The following is a 19702-nucleotide window of genomic DNA, read 5'->3' as shown; positions in this document are numbered from 1 at the left end:
TTTTACATTCTCTTCTGATTTAGATACATTGGTTTCCTATTTCAGATGTCACCCGAAAAGTTTTTAAGAGATCATCACAAGCAATACATTGCCAACGCAGCTATTCCCACTAAATACATATTATTATCAATAAAATTACAGGTAAAGCTAACCTTTAAATGCATAAAAAAACTTTCTCCATGAAACTAGGAACCACATCCCATCTCATCAAAAGCTACCCAGGCTCATACAAAGAGCACTACCTTCTAATCCAGCTGCAACCAGTGTGGCTGGTGAGGGTTCAGATGAAAACTGAACTCAATAAATTTGTATGACATTCAGTATAAATGCTGAGACTCTGTAGGCAGAAAGACAAAGAATATTTAACATTTCCAATCTGATTTCTTCCAGTGCAATGTTTAGATCTCATCCATCATTACTTTCGGTGACATCTCAGAGTGGGAGGAGGATATTCCATCATCTCTGAAAATCCCATGCACTTCTCCTATTTTCCTTATTAACTGCAAGACTAAGTTGCATGCAAGGAAAAAATCTGCAGCCTGTAAATGCTTCTAGGTTTTAGATTTTTGCTGAACATGTTTGGGAAACACTTAAATTAGGTCCAATTAGTCTTCAATCAATCTAGTTGAAGAAATTATTCTTTTGGCTGCATTCACAGGAAACTGTTAAAAGTAAATTATAGTTCTCTGATTGCTAAAGACTGGAGAAAAAACTTCCCCTTCTTCACTCCTAACAGCCTACTTCTCTATTTTTAATCAGAGCTGTTGAGTAGTTTGTCCTGGGCAAAGAAAAACGTGCATACAGAAACTGATTTGGAATTCATTTCTAATAATAGGAAATAGATCCAGATGCTTAATAGGCAAAGGATACAGGATGGATTTTTTTTTTCTCCCCAGGCAGCCCCTTTTTGAATGCCATGTATAAAATGTGATTCAGACAAAAGAGACTCAGGTGTGAATATTGTTTGATCTACAGCTGGCAAGAACAACTGCACTCATTAAGCTGGGCTTTTATGAAGCTCACTGCATGCTCATAAGCCAACTTGAAACAAATCTAAATGGATGATAAAATTACAAGTTTTACTAAGCTGGCAGAATCAAAATGAGGTTACAGGAGAAATCAAATTCCATGTAAATAAATTGGCAGTACAAGAAAATGCAGTTATCAATTTATCAAAGAATTATACATATAAATAGTCAAACACATAATCACAACTTCTTTACTCAGTCATGTAGAAAAGTCAATGAGAATATGGCAAGAAGGGCAGCCGTGTCATAGATACGGCCTTAAATTTCTTCAATTTCCCATAAATATTATGGAATCAGTACTGATATCACTGTTCTTACATAATAATCCATTCAGATGTGTTTTTACTGTGTCATCAGTTCTTAAATTAACTTTGTGACTTTCAGCAGTGGAGTACTGGGGAAGGACAGGCTGCTTTTTTTAATCTCATTGTAGTAACTTCAGTCTTTGCCAAAAAACTGCATTTTATATTCAAAGGCCCGTTTAAGCAAAGAAAAGTGAATGGTATTTGCCAGCCATAAGAACTTAGTCTTCTTCAAAAAGGGTTATTGCCTTCAGGCAAAATCCAAGCAAAGGTTTACGTGAAGGATAGGGCTTACACAGCAGCTCAGGGACGCTATGAATAACACTGACACTTGTGAGAGAATCAAATGTGCCTTAAAAGGGGAATTTCAGCTTAAAAAGAGGAAGCATCTTTTGCACAGAGAGTACTCGCTATAAGTAGCACAAACACATTTGTGATAGGAGAGGGTGGATTTTCTGTGATCTGGACTTTTTGCACACAATGGAAGGCAGTTACTGAGGACAGAGAAAAGGATGAACATTTCTGTTATCAAGCAAGATCCATACTGGTGTATTTTGCTGCCTCTGAGACAGGAACACTGGAGAAGGAAACCAGGCATTCCCCAGTATTGTAGTAATCCTTTTGATTGAATGCTTTAGCCTTTTTTCTTTATCTGATAACGATTTGGACAGTTAGAGACACAAGCATTTGTAATGCTCCTATAAACAAGTAGGAGCACACCTTCATAAACACATAATTGTTATTAGTGAAGTGACTCCACAGCTGCTCTGTTTCATTTGAGCCAGAGCTGCTATCATAGCAGCTTCACACACATCCCTTACTTCCTGGAGCAAGCTGATCAGGCTATAGCAGAATGAGCCAGAGCCCATCCCATGGTGCATCAGCACAATCATTTCCTGAATTCCTGGAGCAAGATGTTTATAATCAGGACCTGGGTGAAAGGACCAAAGTGGATCTCCAGGGTGTTGTCCGATCATAGACATTATAAGGAGGCTGGACCTAATTTACACCAGTGAATATGAGAATCAGGACCATTCTTCACAGCTCAGTTCTGGTGGTTGAGGGGAGAAACCAAAACCGAAAGGCAGAACCTTCTCCTTTACCTTTGTAAAATTAATGTACTATAAGAAGCACTGTGAGAAAATCAGTATGTGTCCCCAGAGTGATTTCTGTGCTAGAACAGAGGCTTGGCTCATTTAACTGAGCTACTGAATATCACATCTTCATTTAATAATTAAGAATAATTTGTTGCAAGAAAAGTAGCATTTGATCAGAGATCCTTCTGTTTGAAAAGCAGTATGAAGTCTGTGTCACATGCCCAGCTGATTTTGAAAGGCTCCTACTGAAAATAAGGAACCTAACACCTGAGGACTAAGCATTGAATATAATGCATGGCAGCTAATCCTTGTTAGCTGTGTTTGTGTAGTAAGGAATCAAATACAGATTCATCTTTCTGGATGCAGCACACACCTTGACACCAGAGGTGCCCTGCAAGCTGCTGTTTGAAATTATGCCTGTACTGCATTGTGTAGCAATGATGCCATTTCCAAGCAAAGTGTCCTGTGCAGAAATAGGAGACTTGGAAGAGGGACAGCCTGGGAATGGCATTTACATTCCCTCTTCCATACAATGACTCTTGAAGAGTCTCCAGCAACTGACTGGCCTGTTCATCAGCTGTCACCTCTAAATTGTGAGCTGTGTGGGAACAGGAGTGTGTTCCACTTTCTGTTTCAGTGCAAAGTTGAACAGCCTGCTGTGACTTGGTGAGACATGAACCTGGCAATTACTACCTCCCAGCAGAGAAGTTTGCTTTACTAGCCTTGATGCGAGTGTGAGAGCTGGGAAAGGAAGACAGACATCATCTACTGTGCCTGTGATGCAGAAGTGGTTCAACCAACTTGCGAACTCTGTGGCCAGGTGTGGCTTAAAATGTGGAAAAACATGTACACCTGACCTGTACTTTAGGTGGAACTCAAACACCACAGCTAATCCAAACTAATGTCTAATTCTAATGTGATGACGTTCTTCCCCTCTGAATTTCCCCCGCAGTTTCACTTGCAGGGAGAACACGTTTGTGTTCTATGATTTGTGCAGCAAGACTCTGTCATTAGGTAGCCACTGTGCCCTCTTTCAGAGCCCCAAGTCGTGGATGAAGGATTCTGCTTGCAGAGGCACTGGAATGCTCCATGATCTCTGGACCAAAGGTATTATTTAAATAATTGGTGGTTTTTAATTGCTATTAACAGAGGAGTTTCTAGATGTTAGAGCAAAGTGATCCCAGAATCATAGTGAAAGTCATGGTTCTCCTGAAGATCTTAGATACTATAAAAGGATATTGCTGAATGGGAAGGGATACAAAATGCATTCAGAAATCAAGTATTAGGAAAGCAGAGGGTTGGGTTTTCTTCACGTAATTAAAAAAAATAATTAAACAACAAGCCCAGAATTTTAAAATGTAAGTTGGAATGAAAGATAGCTATAAAAGAATGAGCAATAGATAAAGTTTTGCAACTGATTAAAACAGTGACACTTTTCTGACTGGGGAAGCCCACAGGAAAATCAAGTTGCCTGAATAATGTATGTTTTAAAATATGTGCCTCGTTGGATAGTTATATGGTCATATGGCTTAGTATTAGGGTGGAGGGCATCATAGAATCCTCTGAACTTGCCATGTTAAAGAAATTTTCTTAAGGTGCGATTTCCTTTGATAAGACTTGTACAAACCAAATTGTATTTACAACATGGGGGAAGGCTGGCAAATGCATTTTTAGGATAATTTAATTTACAAGCCCCAGGGATAGCTCCCAAGTCAGTAGTGGAAAATCTTTGTCACAGATGTCCTGCCTCCAGGAGGCTCACAGCACTGCTCATGGAGTTGTTCAGTGTTGCATAGGGTGGAAATTTTAGAAAAATTCCCCATGCTAGAAAAATAAAAAGAGTAATTTACTAGTTCAGTGTTTAGTTTTGTTTTGAGTTCAACATGGGGCAGGAGAGTCTTCCCATAGAATATGTGTACCTGTTGTAAGAAAACAAGCTAATTACCTGTGGGAATATGCAATAAAGGAACATTTTGGAAGGAACTTAAGGGTAATGAAGGAACTTAGGAGTCAAAGAGCGCAGATGTGACAGTGTCTGTTAAAAGATAATGACTATATTCAAAACTGAAAACAGCAAAAAAGAGAGCAAATGAAAACCCAGGCAAGTGTACCTGATACAAAGCTCTTGTTTACTTCAAGACCTTCATGCTTCACTGTGCCTTTTGGGTGTTTACATGCTGGTTTCACATGCTGGATTGGGAGGAACAGGACAGAGAAAACCAGTCTCAAAATAAGTCACACAGGGCTTTCTGGCAATTGCCCTCAGAAGTAAAGGTTGGAGTTTTTGCCATCCAGAGGGACCCTGACATGCTTGAGAGGTGGGTCGATGCAAACATCCTGAAGTTCAACAAAGCAAAGTCCAAGAGCCTACACCTGAGTTGTGGCAATCCCAGGGACACCAACAGGTTGGTGAAGTGATTGAGAGCAGCCCTGTGGAGAAGGACTTGGGCACAGATGGTTGATGAAAAATTGAACATGAACAGGAAGTGTGTGCTCACAGCCCAGAAGGCCAGCCATACCCTGGGCTGTATCTAAGGCAGCATGGCCAGCATGAAGGAGGTGATTCTCCTCGCCTCGCCTCGCCTCGCCTCGCCTCGCCTCGCCTCGCCTCGCCTCGCCTCGCCTCGCCTCGCCTCGCCTCGCCTCGCCTCCCCTCCCCTCCCCTCCCCTCCCCTCCCCTCCCCTCCCCTCCCCTCCCCTCCCCTCCCCTCTCCCCCCTGACACAGGAAGGACATGGAACCCATGGAACTGTAGTGATAGGAAAAAGAGGAACGGGTGCAAATTCCAAGAGGGGACATTTAGGCTGGATATTAGGAATAAATTCTTTACTGTGAGGGTGGTGAGGTACTGGAACTGGTTGTCCAGAGAAGTTGTGACTGTCCCAACCCTGGCAGTGTTCAAAGCCAGGTTGGACGGGCTTGGAACCTGGTCTAGTGGGAGATGTCCCTGCCCATGGCACCTAGTCCCAGGTGATCTCTAAGGTTTCTTCCAACTCCTAATATTCTATGATTTTATGATTCAGGACAGGAATCCCCCTGTACTGAGCCAAGTGGGAACTGCCTCATGAGTTTTCTCAGACTGGTTTGGACCAAACCAAACCCCTCATGAATCAGGCCTGTAAAGTGCATGTGCTCATATGGTTTCATCTCCTTTCAGTGATTTCACTGCAGAAACAGTAAATAAAGGCTTGAGTGTGACTCCTGACTGCATACTGACATAATTTCAATTAATATACTTCTCCATTTTCATCTCTGACATCCACACATGATTTATAACTGTGAGTCATGGAGACTCCTCCAGGAATGGCTGAAAAAGCTTCAAAAGGGAAGACACCCCATTGTATGCTAGCTTTATTATCAAGGGAAAATGTTTACCTCCCCATGGACTGACCTCACATTATTGAGGATGTCAGAGACAATTTCTTGGGTCTTCAAACCACTTCCATCTCATCAGTTATTACTGGCACCATGAAAAAGTGTCACTTCCACAGATGGATGCACTCAGCCTGTGAACAGCAAAACTGCACATCCACACACAGACCCACAATGTCTATCTTTCCTCTCTTACCTGGCCCCCTTTGACTGCTGCTCAGTTCTGAGACACAACAGGACTTTCAATGGCCTGCAGATATGAGAGAGAATTGAGCACAGAATTTGTATTGAATATGCCAAAGGAATTGTGTAAGGAGCCCACAGTGATTCCCCTGTGTAATTCCCCTTCCTCCCTTCAGTCTTCTGGACACCGGCTCCAAGGATTTGCATTTGTTGGTTAAAGGCATTTTATAAAAAAGGAGAAGAAAAGCTGTTGGCAGCACTGAAGTTGTAGTGACCCAATTAATGATTCAGCAATTCTCTATAAAGCAGCTCCCATGAGAGAAGCAGCTTGACACACTCACACTCAGTGACAAGCAATTCTCCTCTGCAGGGAAGGTGGGTGTACACCCCTCTGCAGACTCAGGGGATCCTTCTTCATACCAGCACCCCCAGAAACACACCTTCTCCTGAAGACAGAAGCTGGGAAAACATGAAGGAACTTTGAGACTTCTGTCCTCACAGCTCCAAATCCAAACCACAAAGAAAGGCATGCAGTGCTATTTGGTATTTTTGCCTGGATTTTTTTCTCTCTCATTCTCATTTTTAGTTCTGGTTTTTGTCTTTGTTTCTATGAGACAGTCATTGCAAAACATGCAGCATACTCTCTCCACTTATGTCAGTAGCTGCTGAATTGCTTTAATTTCTCCTCTTACACACCTGCACTGAATCCAAAAGAAAAACAGCTATCTTTTATTTTTCACTTGACTGAAAGCCAAAATTCTTATTTATAGGATAGAAATGTGACTGCTGCAAAGTAGTTTCTGTCAATTTGAGTGTCTTGGCACAGGTATTTTTACTTAGGCACTTTACTTTACTTTTACTGTCTGGCTTAGTTCAGTGGGGCTCAGCCTGGGAGGGAAAACCCCTTGATAAAAGTTTATCATGCATTTGGGTGGCTGGAGCAGAAAAAGAATGACCTCTGTCTATGACAATGGATTGTGCATGAGCCCTCCCTCCCCTCCCACCTCTTCTGCTATGACAGATGGATCAAAACAAAATTATCTATATCCTCTGAGCCATGTGGACTTCTTTCTCCCCTTTCCTAAGAAAAGGCAGGATGAAGTTGGAAAAAATACCATTGTCAGTCCTGTACATTACAGTACACTCACAAAACACATGTCAGTGGACTGAGTGGAATTCTGTATTAAACAGAAGAAGACACCAGAGACCTGGGGTAAAGGTAAAGACCCAAGCCTAAAATAAAACATGACAAAAAATGGGAAACCATCCTTCAGGAAAGTACTACATAGTATAGTGAGGACAGCAGACAGTGATCTCACTCTTTTTAGTAGTATGAGAGCTGGACAGTTTTACATCTGCTCCTGCAAAAGAGGTTTCTTTGGAGCTATTTGAAGGGGGAGAGTGAAGACTTTTGGCAAGGATGGTATGGAGGTTTCTCCCAAAAATATGGAAAAGGCACACAAAAACCACAAAGGTGCTGCTAAAATGCAAAGTAGTAAACACAGAGCAGATAGAGGTGCCGTTCTCAGGGTGCATGGGAATGACATCTGGCTGTTTACCAGGACTATGGGCCCTTACACCACATGAACCCAAGCAGCCAGAGAGGTGTTTTGCTTAGGAGACAAGACATAGGGGTTTTTTCTTTTTTTCTAAAGAGAAGCTAATTTTTTCTTTACCGTGAACTATGTGCTCTTTAGTATCAGCTGTCTGTATCATATATCATAGGATTTCTCTGTGTTATTCTTTGCTGTTGCTAAGGATAGATTCCTGTCATGAAACTGAATCATGCACTTCATCACTTCTGGTAGCTGACATCACTGAGATGTCTCCCACACCTCTTCCTTCTTCGTCACACTCTCCTCCCCCCCTACTTTCAATTCCCCATCTTCTTCCCCACACTGCCAGGCCAAGCATGCTCCCCATTCCTCTTTCCTCCACTCCACGCGTTTTGGGTACTTGTCCTGCCCTTTGGACCTCAGGAACTCTGTGTTCCTCCCATGGCATACACAGTCTGCAGTAATCTTGCACCGCATCACCTTCTCTGTAAATCAGGGATCTGCCATGGCATGCTAGCTGTGGTTGCTAAAGGCTGGGAAACACATAGAAGTCCTTGCACCAGTCTATGGAAAACGGTGAGATTAACTTTCTCAGTACTCTCTCTCTTGCTAAAACTTCTTGGTTTACTTCTTTGGGAGTACTGGAATGTTTTCAACCTCTAACATATTTCTTTCTTTCCTTCTTCTTACAGTGTCATGGAGGTCTGCACATTCTTCCTTTGTGCTATGATATTTCTCCCAGGTAAAAGGCACATTTTCAATCGTTAAAACTGTTTAAATTCTTTGTGTCCTGCTATGTGATACTTTCTCATCCATTAAGAAGCTCATTCCATAGTAGTATTAATCACTTCCATTGCAGAACCAAGGTCATATAGCCTATGTCACATGTATTTAAATTGTGTGCAGGGACTCTATAAAATATATATAGTAAGTACTTTCTCTCTTCAACTTTATATCTTTACATTACACTTATTTTATATTGCTCTTAAATTCTCAATTTAAATCTGTCTTTAAAATGTCTGTATATCACCTGCGTGCATTATAGAGAAGAGCAGTGCTAAACTGAAAACTGTCTGTTTGATATGGGACAACTGGAGTTTGAGGCAGCCACAGAGATCATTTTGCAGTCTGGTGCTCTGCAAGAACAGGCAGAACTTTGCACCAGGAGAGAGACTGTAAATCTCCTCCTTTTGAACACAGCAGAGATGTTTGTATCTTCTGGGACAGAGGGCTGCATTTCTTATTCTGAGGGAAAATACAGTCCCCCCCAGACCACCACCACTCATAATAATGGACACAGGCACAGGGGAAAGCAGGAGAAAAATCATCCCTTGTGTAGTGCAGTTCATCCTTTCTTTGCATCAAGGCAGAATTGTGTTTATTGACCATTTCTGTTAACAAGATCAGCAACAGAACAGTTAAATCTGACATTTACCCTGTCATTAAATTGTAAATTATTACGGAACAGTTAAATCTGACATTTAATTTGTCATTAAACTTTAGATTAATTCTTCATTGAGACTGAAAGTGTTCTCCTGCTTCTGACCTTCTGGTCATGCATTCCCTAGACACTCACATTTACCACACAGTGTGTACTTCATAGTTTCTTCAAAAATTTAATGCTGTGTTATTTTCTTAGGAGAATGAACTTTTTAAATAGAAATTTTTCAACTCTCTTCTTTGTGGTAGAATCTCATTGCACTCAGGATGCTGCAAGAGGGAATTGTTTGGATCTTTGGCCTGCAGATAAGTTTTCTAAAATGCAGATGCTCACAGTCTCTGTGTGTTTGCCTTCTTTGGAAAGTAAAATATAGGAAGAAAAATAAGAAACAGTTTTATGACCTGAACTCCACAGATTTGAACAAATATGTGTCCTGTCATACCTAGTGGGAGAATTTGTGTCTAAATGCTGATGTTTTTATTTCCACTGTTGTTAAGTGCTCTGAGTGCAACTTGGTATTCTTCCGTAGCTGGTGGAAATCTTAATTTTTCTCTCTCTCTGTCTAAGGTATTGCTGCCAGCGTGCATCCGGTGAAAGCATTTCTCCATCACACTGTACACCTATCCTGCTATTTCCCAAACTCTCAGAAAATTGACCTAAAGAATTTAATACTTTTTTGGCAAAAAGACACTAATAAAGTGGTGCATGAAGTATATTATGGCCAAGTAAAACATGAGAACCTTAGTCCTGAATATATAAATCGCACCAAGCTGGACACGGGGAAGTGGACCTTGCAGCTGTTAAATGCAGGAGTTGAGGATGAGGGACGCTATGAGTGCATTATTATGCAAAAAAAACCTGAACGACCAAAAGAGATCATACACCAATCTGAGTGCTCACTACACATCATTGGTAAGTAATCTCTTCTGATTGCCATCTGCTCTGTGGGATTCTCTGTGATTTTGTTCAGTCCAGAAATATGGGTCCTGTCTCCAAGCCCCTGAAAATGGGACTGCTCTGGAGCAGAATTCCTAAAGATGGGTATGAGACTTGCTTCCTGCAAGTTTTATGGCTTTTAGGACTCTGGAAAATAAACTTGTTTATTTGCATCTGACAAACTACCTTCTATTAAAAGTAGCAGTAGTTACTAACACTGGGGGCAAATGAAAAGAAATTGAAACATCTCTGCAAACACACAGCTATTTCATGATCATATAAATCACAGCGAAAATAAAGAAAAGTTTAAGAAGATGTATAGCATCAATGGCTCAGTCAGTTCAAACAGTTGAATCAGTTATCAGCTCAGCCAACATCTGAGCTACATGCTACAGATGTCTCATACTTAGGACTAAATGTCTCCTACACCTTTTAAGGTTCAGCTTAGAAAGAGAGTTTTAACAATGTACTGTTGTCTTCCTTCCAAATTACTCTCTGTTCAATAAACTCCCAAAGGAAGAAGCAGTATAAAACCATATTTTAAAGAACCTCAAGCCCTTAAAAATAATTAGATTAAAAATACAAATATTGAAATGTACCTGTGCTTACATGCTGCTGTTTAATTAGCATCTCATATCATACATGGAAGGATTTTTTTAGTTTGGCATGTCACACTTCAAATGGGCATATGAAAAACTGAGGGCTTTACAAGAATTACAGGGCAGTCACAGAAAACTATCTAGATCACTTGGCAACAAAGTGTTCAGAAATACTGCAGTGCCTTCGAATACAATTTAGACATGTTATTTTTATGTATTATATTAGAACAATATATAGATAGCATGAAACTGTGTCAGGGGAGGTTTAGGTTGGATATCAGGAAATGGTTCTTCATGCGTGGGGTGGGATGGTCAGGCACTGACAGGTTCCCCAGGGAAGTGGTCACAGCACCAAGCTTGACAGAGCTCAAGAACAGTTTGGACAACGCTTTCAGGCTCATGGTTGTGACTCTTGGGTGTCCTGTGTGGGGCCAGGGGTTGGATTTGATGATCTTTGTCCCTTTCCAACTCAAGAGATTCTAGGATTCTATATGTATATTAGATGTATTTCATACAGTCATGATGACTTATACAACAACGAACTCAGATCCATCTCCAGAAAAAAAAAAAAAGGAAGGCTTCACAGTGGAAAACTTTGGCTCTTAAAAATAAAAGGTAGGGACCATGGTTACAAGCAGCTTAACTGGAAAATCTGCTGTTGTGGCATGTCTGCAGTGCTTCCTCTGGATAGATCAATACGGGAAGTAGGTGAGACTAGGGAAGCTGTTTCAAAATATGCACTACTCAAAGTGTTGAGACTGAAATGATGTCACAAGAAAGACTTACAGTTGCTCATTTTAAAGAGGATGTTGAAAAACTGAAAATTGTGGAAAAAGCTCTAGTAGAGTTATCTGATGGCTGGAAAAAATAGTCCAACTAGAAGCATTAAAAAAACTAACTGATTACCCTATAACACAGAATAATGGGAAGAGTTTTGTTTCCAGAATGTGGGAACCTGAAATATATGTAAAATATCAGATATTAAAAAAAAATTAAAGGCTAATTAATTAATTCAGTGACAGTGTCTGGAAGGAAGTAAGGCAGATGGTCACTTAAGAAAATAGAACAAAAGTGAAGTGATTAAACCATTGAGAAAAATATTAAGGGCTTGATGGATTTCTTTCTCTTGAGGTATTTAATCCCAAAGCTTTTCTGGAAGACACTATCTTTAAATACAGAAGACTTCCTAAAATGTGCTTTTCTGTTAAAAAACACAAAGCCCAAACCCTGCATGCAGCCAGCATCACTTTTCAGTAAATTGAGGTTCCAGAAGCTATAAAAGAGAAGTGCAGGGTATATTCCACTATTTCCACTTGCTTACTGTCAATAAGATTGAAACCCCTAAATCACTTGGATGTTGTGGCAAATTTTATAGCCATGGATTACGTTCCTGCCATCCCTATAAAATACCAAGGAGAGAGTAAATACTCCAGACCAGAAGTCTGACAGCAGTCAGCTAAGCAAGTCAGACCTTGAGCTTTCCTGAGGGACTACTTAAATAAATTTTGGGGTGTAAAAAAGGGGGGCTTTTTCCATTTTGAATTCATATCCATCAACTCTCCTGGGGGGATTTAAGTGACTAAGCTAAATCCTATGCATTGTGTACTAGGATAGAGAAAATAAAAGCAACATCATGTTCCTTCATTCATCCATACTGAGAATTCTCTCAGGCAAGGATTAGATCCTTGTTCCAGCACACAGTGTGTGCAGAAGAGTGAAACCCTCTTAAGGTTTCATCTTAAGGTTTCAAAATCACATTTTTCTAAGAAACCCTTTTCCCTTCTCCAGTATTTCTCCATATTGTCTTTGGTCCTATTGGCCCTAAAACAATAAAGCATTATTTTATTAGATTAATTTATAATTAATATTATTTATTTACGTATTTAGATATTTATTTAATATTTCTGTATTTGTTTATTTATTTATTCATATATTAATGATATAAATAATTTATTAGATTTTTGAAGTCTTCAGTCTATTTCTTGGGATTTGTTTCTGATTTTTTGGGAGGTTGTTGGGTTTTTTTAACTTGCTAGATGAAAACTTGTGGTCAGTATTATGTCAACCTTCCCTCCTTTTCCATTATAGTCTACTATTTTTACTAGGAACCTCTAACCAAACAGATCCTGGTTGAGAATATCTAAATTAATCCAGAGAGAGTATTGGTTAAAAGCTACCATTTATCATTCATATTTTATGTTTAAATAGTTCTTCCCAATCCTATTTCACTATTTCTCGCATGGGAAATTTGGCTTTTTAAAGCAGCAGGGTGTTTTTCATTGATTGTGATGAGTCCTCCATGACACAAAATAAAAAACCCATATGCTATAGTCATTTCCATCAGAAAAGCTAAGCTAAGAGAGCCCTACCACAAAGCAATGATGAATTATATGCTGCAAAATGCTTATTTACAGTACTGACAGACACCGGGGTTGTTTCTACTTAAGACAGCACTACACTTTGAACTTATCCCACCTGAATTCTCTCAAATGATATCTTTCTTCACATTTCCCAGTTAGAAGTTTGCAGCTTTCACCTTACCCACTCAGGAGGCCAAAGGTTGGGAGCATTGTGGTCCCTTCCTTTTTTCTGCTTAAGCCCTTATGTGTCAGCTGGCCAGGTTTCATTATTCTGAGGTATTAATGTGTCTAAAAGAGGTGGGAGAGACAGAGGCTCATTGTCTGGCTGATCAGACATGCATTCTTGAAACACCCTGAGAACAAGAAGCAGCAAGTCTAAATACACACCAAAAAAATGCCACACAAATCCTTTCTTTGAATGCCCATTGTCTTCCTGAAGAAAACTGTTTAGACTTGTTTCTGCCTGAAAAATCTTAAATAACTGGCAGGGACTGTCACAAAGGTGGTGTGGCTGGCTCACGATGCTCTGTCTTTGGTCTGTTTCAGCCAACTATAGCCAGCCTGAGATAGCAGAACTGCACTCTGGGGAACTAAAGCCCAATGGATACTTGAATCTTTCCTGTTCTTCCAGTGGAGGTTATCCAGAGCCCAAGGAGATGACTTGGCTAATTTCACATGAGAACATAACACACAGCAGTACAGCTCACATGGATGTCTCACAGGATGCTGTGACAAAGCTGTACAACGTTACCAGCAAGCTGAATATCCCGGTTCCTACGAAGAGCCGCACTAATATCAGCTGTTTGCTTCACCTTAAGGAGCAGCTGGGAAGCCTTGTCTCAGTCCCGCTGGGCATAGGTGAGTCTCCATTTTCCCATTCCAATTTCTACATGGGTAGGAGTGGGCAGTACTGCAGAACTCACAATAAACTCTTAAGTAGGAGGAGAAGTTGGTTAAAAGGGTTGTATGGTCTCCATCCTGGTCGCCACTGAACTTCCTCTCTTTTCAACATGGGAAATGTTATTACAGCAAGGAGAGGGCACAGGGAAGGAATTGCTACACAATCCAGAACACAGCCCTATTAATCCCCTCCCTGGAAGATGCTACAGTAGCAACAAAGCAACCTAGGAGTCTGGATCAGGCAGCAACCAGTCTCTGGAGGTGACAGCTGTTGGGAGAGGTTGCCACTTCACAGAATTAGAGAGCTGGTGAAGTTGGAAGAGGCATCTGGAGATGATCTAATTCAACCACCCTGCTCAAAATAGGGTCAATAACTAGCACAGTGCTTTATATCCAGTTGAATTTTAAGTGACTCCCAGGATGAAGACTCCACAACCTTTCTCAGCAAGATGTTCCAGAGTTTGACTGCCCTCATGGTAAAAAAGGAGTCTTTTGCTGATTTAAAGTGGTTGAGCTGCTATTCTTAATCATTCCTTAGAAAGAGGTGGAAGGCCAAACAGAAGAGTCCCATGGACCATATTTGGTTCACAAACTGCCAAGTAGACTGTTCTGACTTTAAGTGTAAAGACCATGAAACTTGGACTAATATTAGAAGCATTCCTGGTGGTTTTCATAACATTTGGCAGAATGAAGTGCACATTCCAAAATGACTATCTGGGGATTTTTCTTCTCTGAGATTGTGTCTTTTTTCAGACACCTCCTGCAAGAAGAAACTGGGGACCCGAGTTCCAGTATGACTTTATTGCCGGATTATCTCAGGGTTCCACATGGCTGATCCTTTCTTTAAACTAAAGTAGTATTTTATTTATCTTCTGGACCAGGAAAACTTCTTTTCACATGTTTTTGTTTGTAAGCTATGGCACAAGAACATCAAAATAAAGACAATTCCCACTTTGGTCATAAGTTCACTTGGCTTGCACATGCGTCTTTTAGACAGTGCTGAAGATGGAGAGCTGTGCTCCAATTAACAGGAACAGGGAGCCAAGAGGGAATGGTAGCACTGCAGGAAAGCCTACCAGGGTAGTATAAACATGCACCTTACTACTGCAAATGTAAAAGAAATTTGCCACTTGTTCTGAACAAGTTCCACAGTGCAGTTTCCTTAATATAAATTTAGCTAAAGGGTTAAGTTATCAACACCAGACATGGCAAACTGCCTCCGATGTCTTTGCATTCTGGGACTTTTAAATACTATTAAAATACAATCCAGAAGTCTTCTAATGTTTGTTTAGCTCTGCATGTTGCTCATGAGTCTTGAAATGGTTATGTTAGCTATAACACTGAATCTTCCTCTTCCCTCTTCAATTCTTCTCTCTTATCTGGCATTTTGTAAATAGATACCTGACAAGCACTGGTGGTAGGTAAGAAACCAGGAACTCCATACAAGCATAAGCTTTGTTTGGCAATAACTGAAGCTCTATCAGCTGCTAACCCTGCCAACCAAAACCTCAAAAACACAAAAACCAGAAATAGAGGGAAAGTCCTTTGAATTCCCTGCTACTTTCACATCCCTTACAGCATTTCATTAGGCTTTGACCATCATTTCCAGCAGACATGAAGTAGTAACGTATTCCAGGTTCTTCCAACTTGCATGGTAGCACAGAGTAGCATTGGCACAGTAGTTGCCTCATAGGCTCCTGTCTGAATTAAGTTGCTGGTCTTTCACATGTTACTCAAACTTCAGAGAGAGTGCTTTGCTTTACTCCTGCTGAAGTGACCAGTAGTAAGACCAGGTAGTTTCACCGGTTATTGGAAAGGGAAATAAAACAATGTGGATAGTGATCTGTTTACACTATTAAAGCAAAAAAGATGCCAAGGGCATCAACTTAAACTTCTGTTTCATGTAACTTTGGGATAGAGCGTTCAAAGTCATTTTCACCAAATTAAATCTTTGCTGTGTGTACCTTCTCTGCTTTCTTATTCAGAGATACAAGAGAAAGAAATGGAGCAAGCAAAGATAAATTTCCTTGGCCCACTTATAGCTGTGGTTGTGCTGATCACTTCTGCGCTTCTTCTGGGTTTTGTGATATTAAAGAAGAACAGAAATATCTTGTCTACCAACCAGAGTAAGTTACTACTTGTCATTCACCTCTACTGTCCCTCAGCTCACAGGCTTTACCCTTTGTAATCATCCCTTTACCTACTTTCAAGATGCTGACAGAAAGTTAGGTTTCATGTTAGACTTTAGCTAAACTGCCTAGGACAATTTATTTCCTGTAACAACTTAGTCCATCTTGCAGCAAGTCTTTCTCCTGTCTTTCTTTCTTGCAGCAAGTATCTTTCTCCTGTCTCATCTTGGAATCCACTTCTCCCTCTTTACTGTGCTCTGTGAGACTGACATGGCACCAGCTTACTGCCTTTGCCTGTAGTTTCATCCTCCTTTTTTTTCTGGATTTGGGGTAGATTTGGCTCCTAAAATCATTGAACTATATAAATCTTTCTTGCCTATCACTACTTATAAGAAAGGTGGAGTTGGGGCAGGGATAAGAGGAACTTGCATGAAGTGCACAGAAGGATCTCTGTCGTCACAGAGTTGAACAGTCAAGGCATCGCTCTACCACAAGCTGCCCACACACTGGGCTGAAAGAGTCATCTTGTACTGGGAGCAGAATTTGATCTTGGCATTTCATTTCTCTATTTTGTTCCGAGACTACCTCTCAGCAGTCCAGGTTTTATTCGGCACTGAATCATGCTGACATCAGAATCCATTTTTCTTGTAGCAAGGGGGAAATGCATTTCTCAGTCAGTCCTGTTTCCCTGTACAGACAGGGGTCCTGAGCTTGTTCTTTCCAAATTCTAAGAAAAATGGACATTTACTATCAACTCTTTTACAGCTCCTATTTTTCACATTTCTGTTAATCTCATATTGATGTATTCTAGGTGTCAGTCTAGCAGTCTAGAAGCTATCCAGCTTGAAACTGAGGCCATCAGGAGACTTCTGATTTGGAACCTCCTCTGCACACAGCAAAGCATAAAGGTGCCATGTTTTTAGACATCCTACCAGAACAAGAATCCTCTCCAGAAGCCCTACAGAACAACAAGCAACACTTTTGTGTGATGGCTGAAACCTACTGCCCAGTGTTCTCTGGTTTTATTTTTGCTCCAGAATGGTAGTAAATATGATGCTCTGCCTGTCTGCATGACTACCTTCTTGTTGTATCTTTTATTATGCACTGTGACAATGTAAAATCCTGAGAGTCAATGGAGAAAGAAGAGCTGCATAGGTCACAGAATGTCTCAGAAATAGAAGTATTTAAGTCACAATCTCTGAATTATAACCATCACTGCAAACACGATCAGAGGTAGGCTATTACCCATGGAACTTGTGTTGGAAGGGACCTTGAAGGTCATCTAGTTTCAAACTTCCTGCCTAACCATGAGCCATACATGTTTTTGGCAGAGCCATCATGACTTTGTACCAGTAAATTTCTTGTAAAGCTTCACAGAGAAAGAGGAACTTCAGGGCACTTCCCCACCTTCTGAGAAAAGACATGGAATTCCTATCAAGCACTTGAAACTAAAAATAATATAAAGGAAACACTTGCTTTAAACATAATTTATGATTAACTTCATTTTTTTTTTTTTATATCATCCAAGCTTAATATACCAGACAGTACCTCCACACTTTGTTCCTCTGTTCCTCATTCTGACTGAGAACTGTAACAGTTGCTCAGGTGGATGCAAGGACAGAAAATGATTGCATGAGATGTCATATGTGTGTATATCTAACCATACAAAATTAGGCTGAGCACATAATGAAAAAATATTACATAAGTCATGTTCCTTTTTGGTTGATTATGTTCTCTCTTTTTTAATTTTACTTCAGACCTTGATGATAGAGCAATTCATACACTGTGGTATGTTCAGCCCTAGGAAGGAATTTTATCTTCCAGAAAAGATCCTTTGTTTGGCTCAAAATGTGTCAGTTCTCCCATCTTGAATGATCTCTGCACTTTATATTCTTCAATAGCACTGACATCTTTCAGGAGGAAGAATGCAGCAGAACTGAGACAATTCTGAAATCTTGATTGTGTTTGTAGGGCTGACACTTTCAGAAAGAGCAGGGACATTAGCATCATATTCTCAAGACAGATTTCAGCTCAAAGTTGCAGTCTGGGGACATAAATTCTCTACAGTTGTTGGGTAGAAATATTCTTTTCTGTTAAATTATGTGAGTTGCTATTCCACTTGAGTTGAGATTCCACCTCAATTTTTACTCCATTTTCAAGTGTGTGAGAGAAATGCATATCCTTTTGAGCTAGATAAACTATCTGGGAGTCAGTTTATTAAGCTATTACACTAACATTCCAAATATTTTTATTCAGATTAATATCATTCAAATGTTATTAGAAGGTAAATGTTATTAGAATTTTCATTCAGATTAATATCATTCAAATGCTATTAGAAGGTAAAGGTTTTAATTTTTTGTAAAATTTTATACTTTCTAGCAAACTTATTTAATGACAGATTAAAACATATGTCTTTTTCTGTGTTGCTGTTTTTATTCTCCTTCCATTAAAGCATCATGTTAGGGAACACCAACATTTGGTGTTCTCAGGGAGGAAACATTTCCAGAATTACTTCTTGGAAGCAAATGAATAAAAAAGGTATTGCTGCTATGACTGAGAATGGCACAACTGGAGGTTTCCTATGTTCATTCATACATATGTACATATGATATGTACATCAGCAGCTGTAATGGGTGGAAAAGGCAACATGGTGGGTTAGGTTTATCCTTTGACAACTCCCTTCCATCCCTAATTTGCTCCTAATTGGTGAAGTTGATTGTTTTCTCCCTTGCCATCCCTCTACTTTAGGCTGCCAACCTCCTTCTATTAACTGCTCAATTTCTCTACCTCCTCTATTCTTTCCCTGAAATCAAGTCTAATTCCTTCCTTCAGGTAAAGATTTAAGGGGAAAAAAGCAGATGGGCTTCAGGGAAAATCCTAATTTGTCTCTGTGTGTTGAAGCACATTAATCCTCCGCACTAGCAGGTGTAAATAAGCACAGTAGCAAGGTACAGGAAATGCATGGCTGATGTGCTGGGGTTTTTCTCCTCCATACAAATGCATTCAGATTTCCAGGCTATCACCTCACACCCATAATGTCTCTCTTTGGGAGCTTTCAGTCAGTTAGTGACTCCATCAATGCGGCAAGCACATGAAAGTGTGTGCACCCATTATGTACCACAGCACGGAACAGCTTCACTCAAAACGACCATTCCTTTATTTTTAGGCAGAACATTATGAATTTCAGAAATGGTTAACAAAGAAATGCAAGAAAAGCAATGGTGCATCAAACTCACATCCAATGCCCTAATGTAAAACTCTGTTATCAGACTCAGAGTTGTGATAGATTGCTTCAGGTTCACTGATTAACCAGCACTGAATCACCAAATAGTTGAGATTGGAATGGATCAAGGAGATTGTCCAGCTCAACCCTCCTGCTTGAGCAGGGTCACCTGGAGCAAGTTGGCCAGGTCTATGTCCAGTTTGTGAGTATCTCCAAGAAGGGAGACTCCACAGCATATCTGGGCAACGTGGTGCAGGGCTCAGTCTCCCTTCACAGTAAAAAGGATTTCCTGGTGTTCAGAGAGAGCCTTCTGTCTTTCAGCTTGTACCTATTGCCTTTGGGCCTGTCGCTGGGCATCACTGAAAAGAGTCTGGCTCAGTCTTTTTTACACCCTCCCTTCAGGCATTTATACACACTCATGTTCTCTCTGAGGCTTCCCTTCTCCAGGCTGAGCAGCCCCAATGTACTCAGCCTGTGCTCAGCTGAGAGAGGCACCAGTCCTTTAATCATCCTTGTAGTCCTTCAGTGGACTCTCTCCAGTATGCCCACGCCTCTCACATACTGGGAAGCCCAGAAC

At 40.4% G+C, this 19702-nt stretch overlaps 1 protein-coding gene across 1 annotated transcript; it reads left to right on the top strand.

The window, feature by feature from the left end:
• The first annotated feature begins 7904 nt into the window (after window positions 1-7904).
• Window positions 7905-18308, top strand: CD86 (CD86 molecule). Its single transcript, XM_058851237.1, has 7 exons — window positions 7905-8113; window positions 8230-8279; window positions 9546-9890; window positions 13420-13731; window positions 15759-15899; window positions 16714-18186; window positions 18242-18308. Exons 2-6 carry the CDS (start codon window positions 8234-8236, stop codon window positions 16731-16733), a joined length of 864 nt encoding a protein of 287 aa, XP_058707220.1. The 5' UTR covers window positions 7905-8113; window positions 8230-8233; the 3' UTR covers window positions 16734-18186; window positions 18242-18308.
• Window positions 18309-19702: the final 1394 nt, after the last annotated feature.

This window comes from Poecile atricapillus, chromosome 1, assembly GCF_030490865.1.
Source record: "Poecile atricapillus isolate bPoeAtr1 chromosome 1, bPoeAtr1.hap1, whole genome shotgun sequence".
Lineage (NCBI taxonomy): Eukaryota > Metazoa > Chordata > Aves > Passeriformes > Paridae > Poecile > Poecile atricapillus.
The sequence above is the reverse complement of the archived record's forward strand: the minus strand, read 5'-3'. Positions and strand labels throughout refer to the sequence as shown.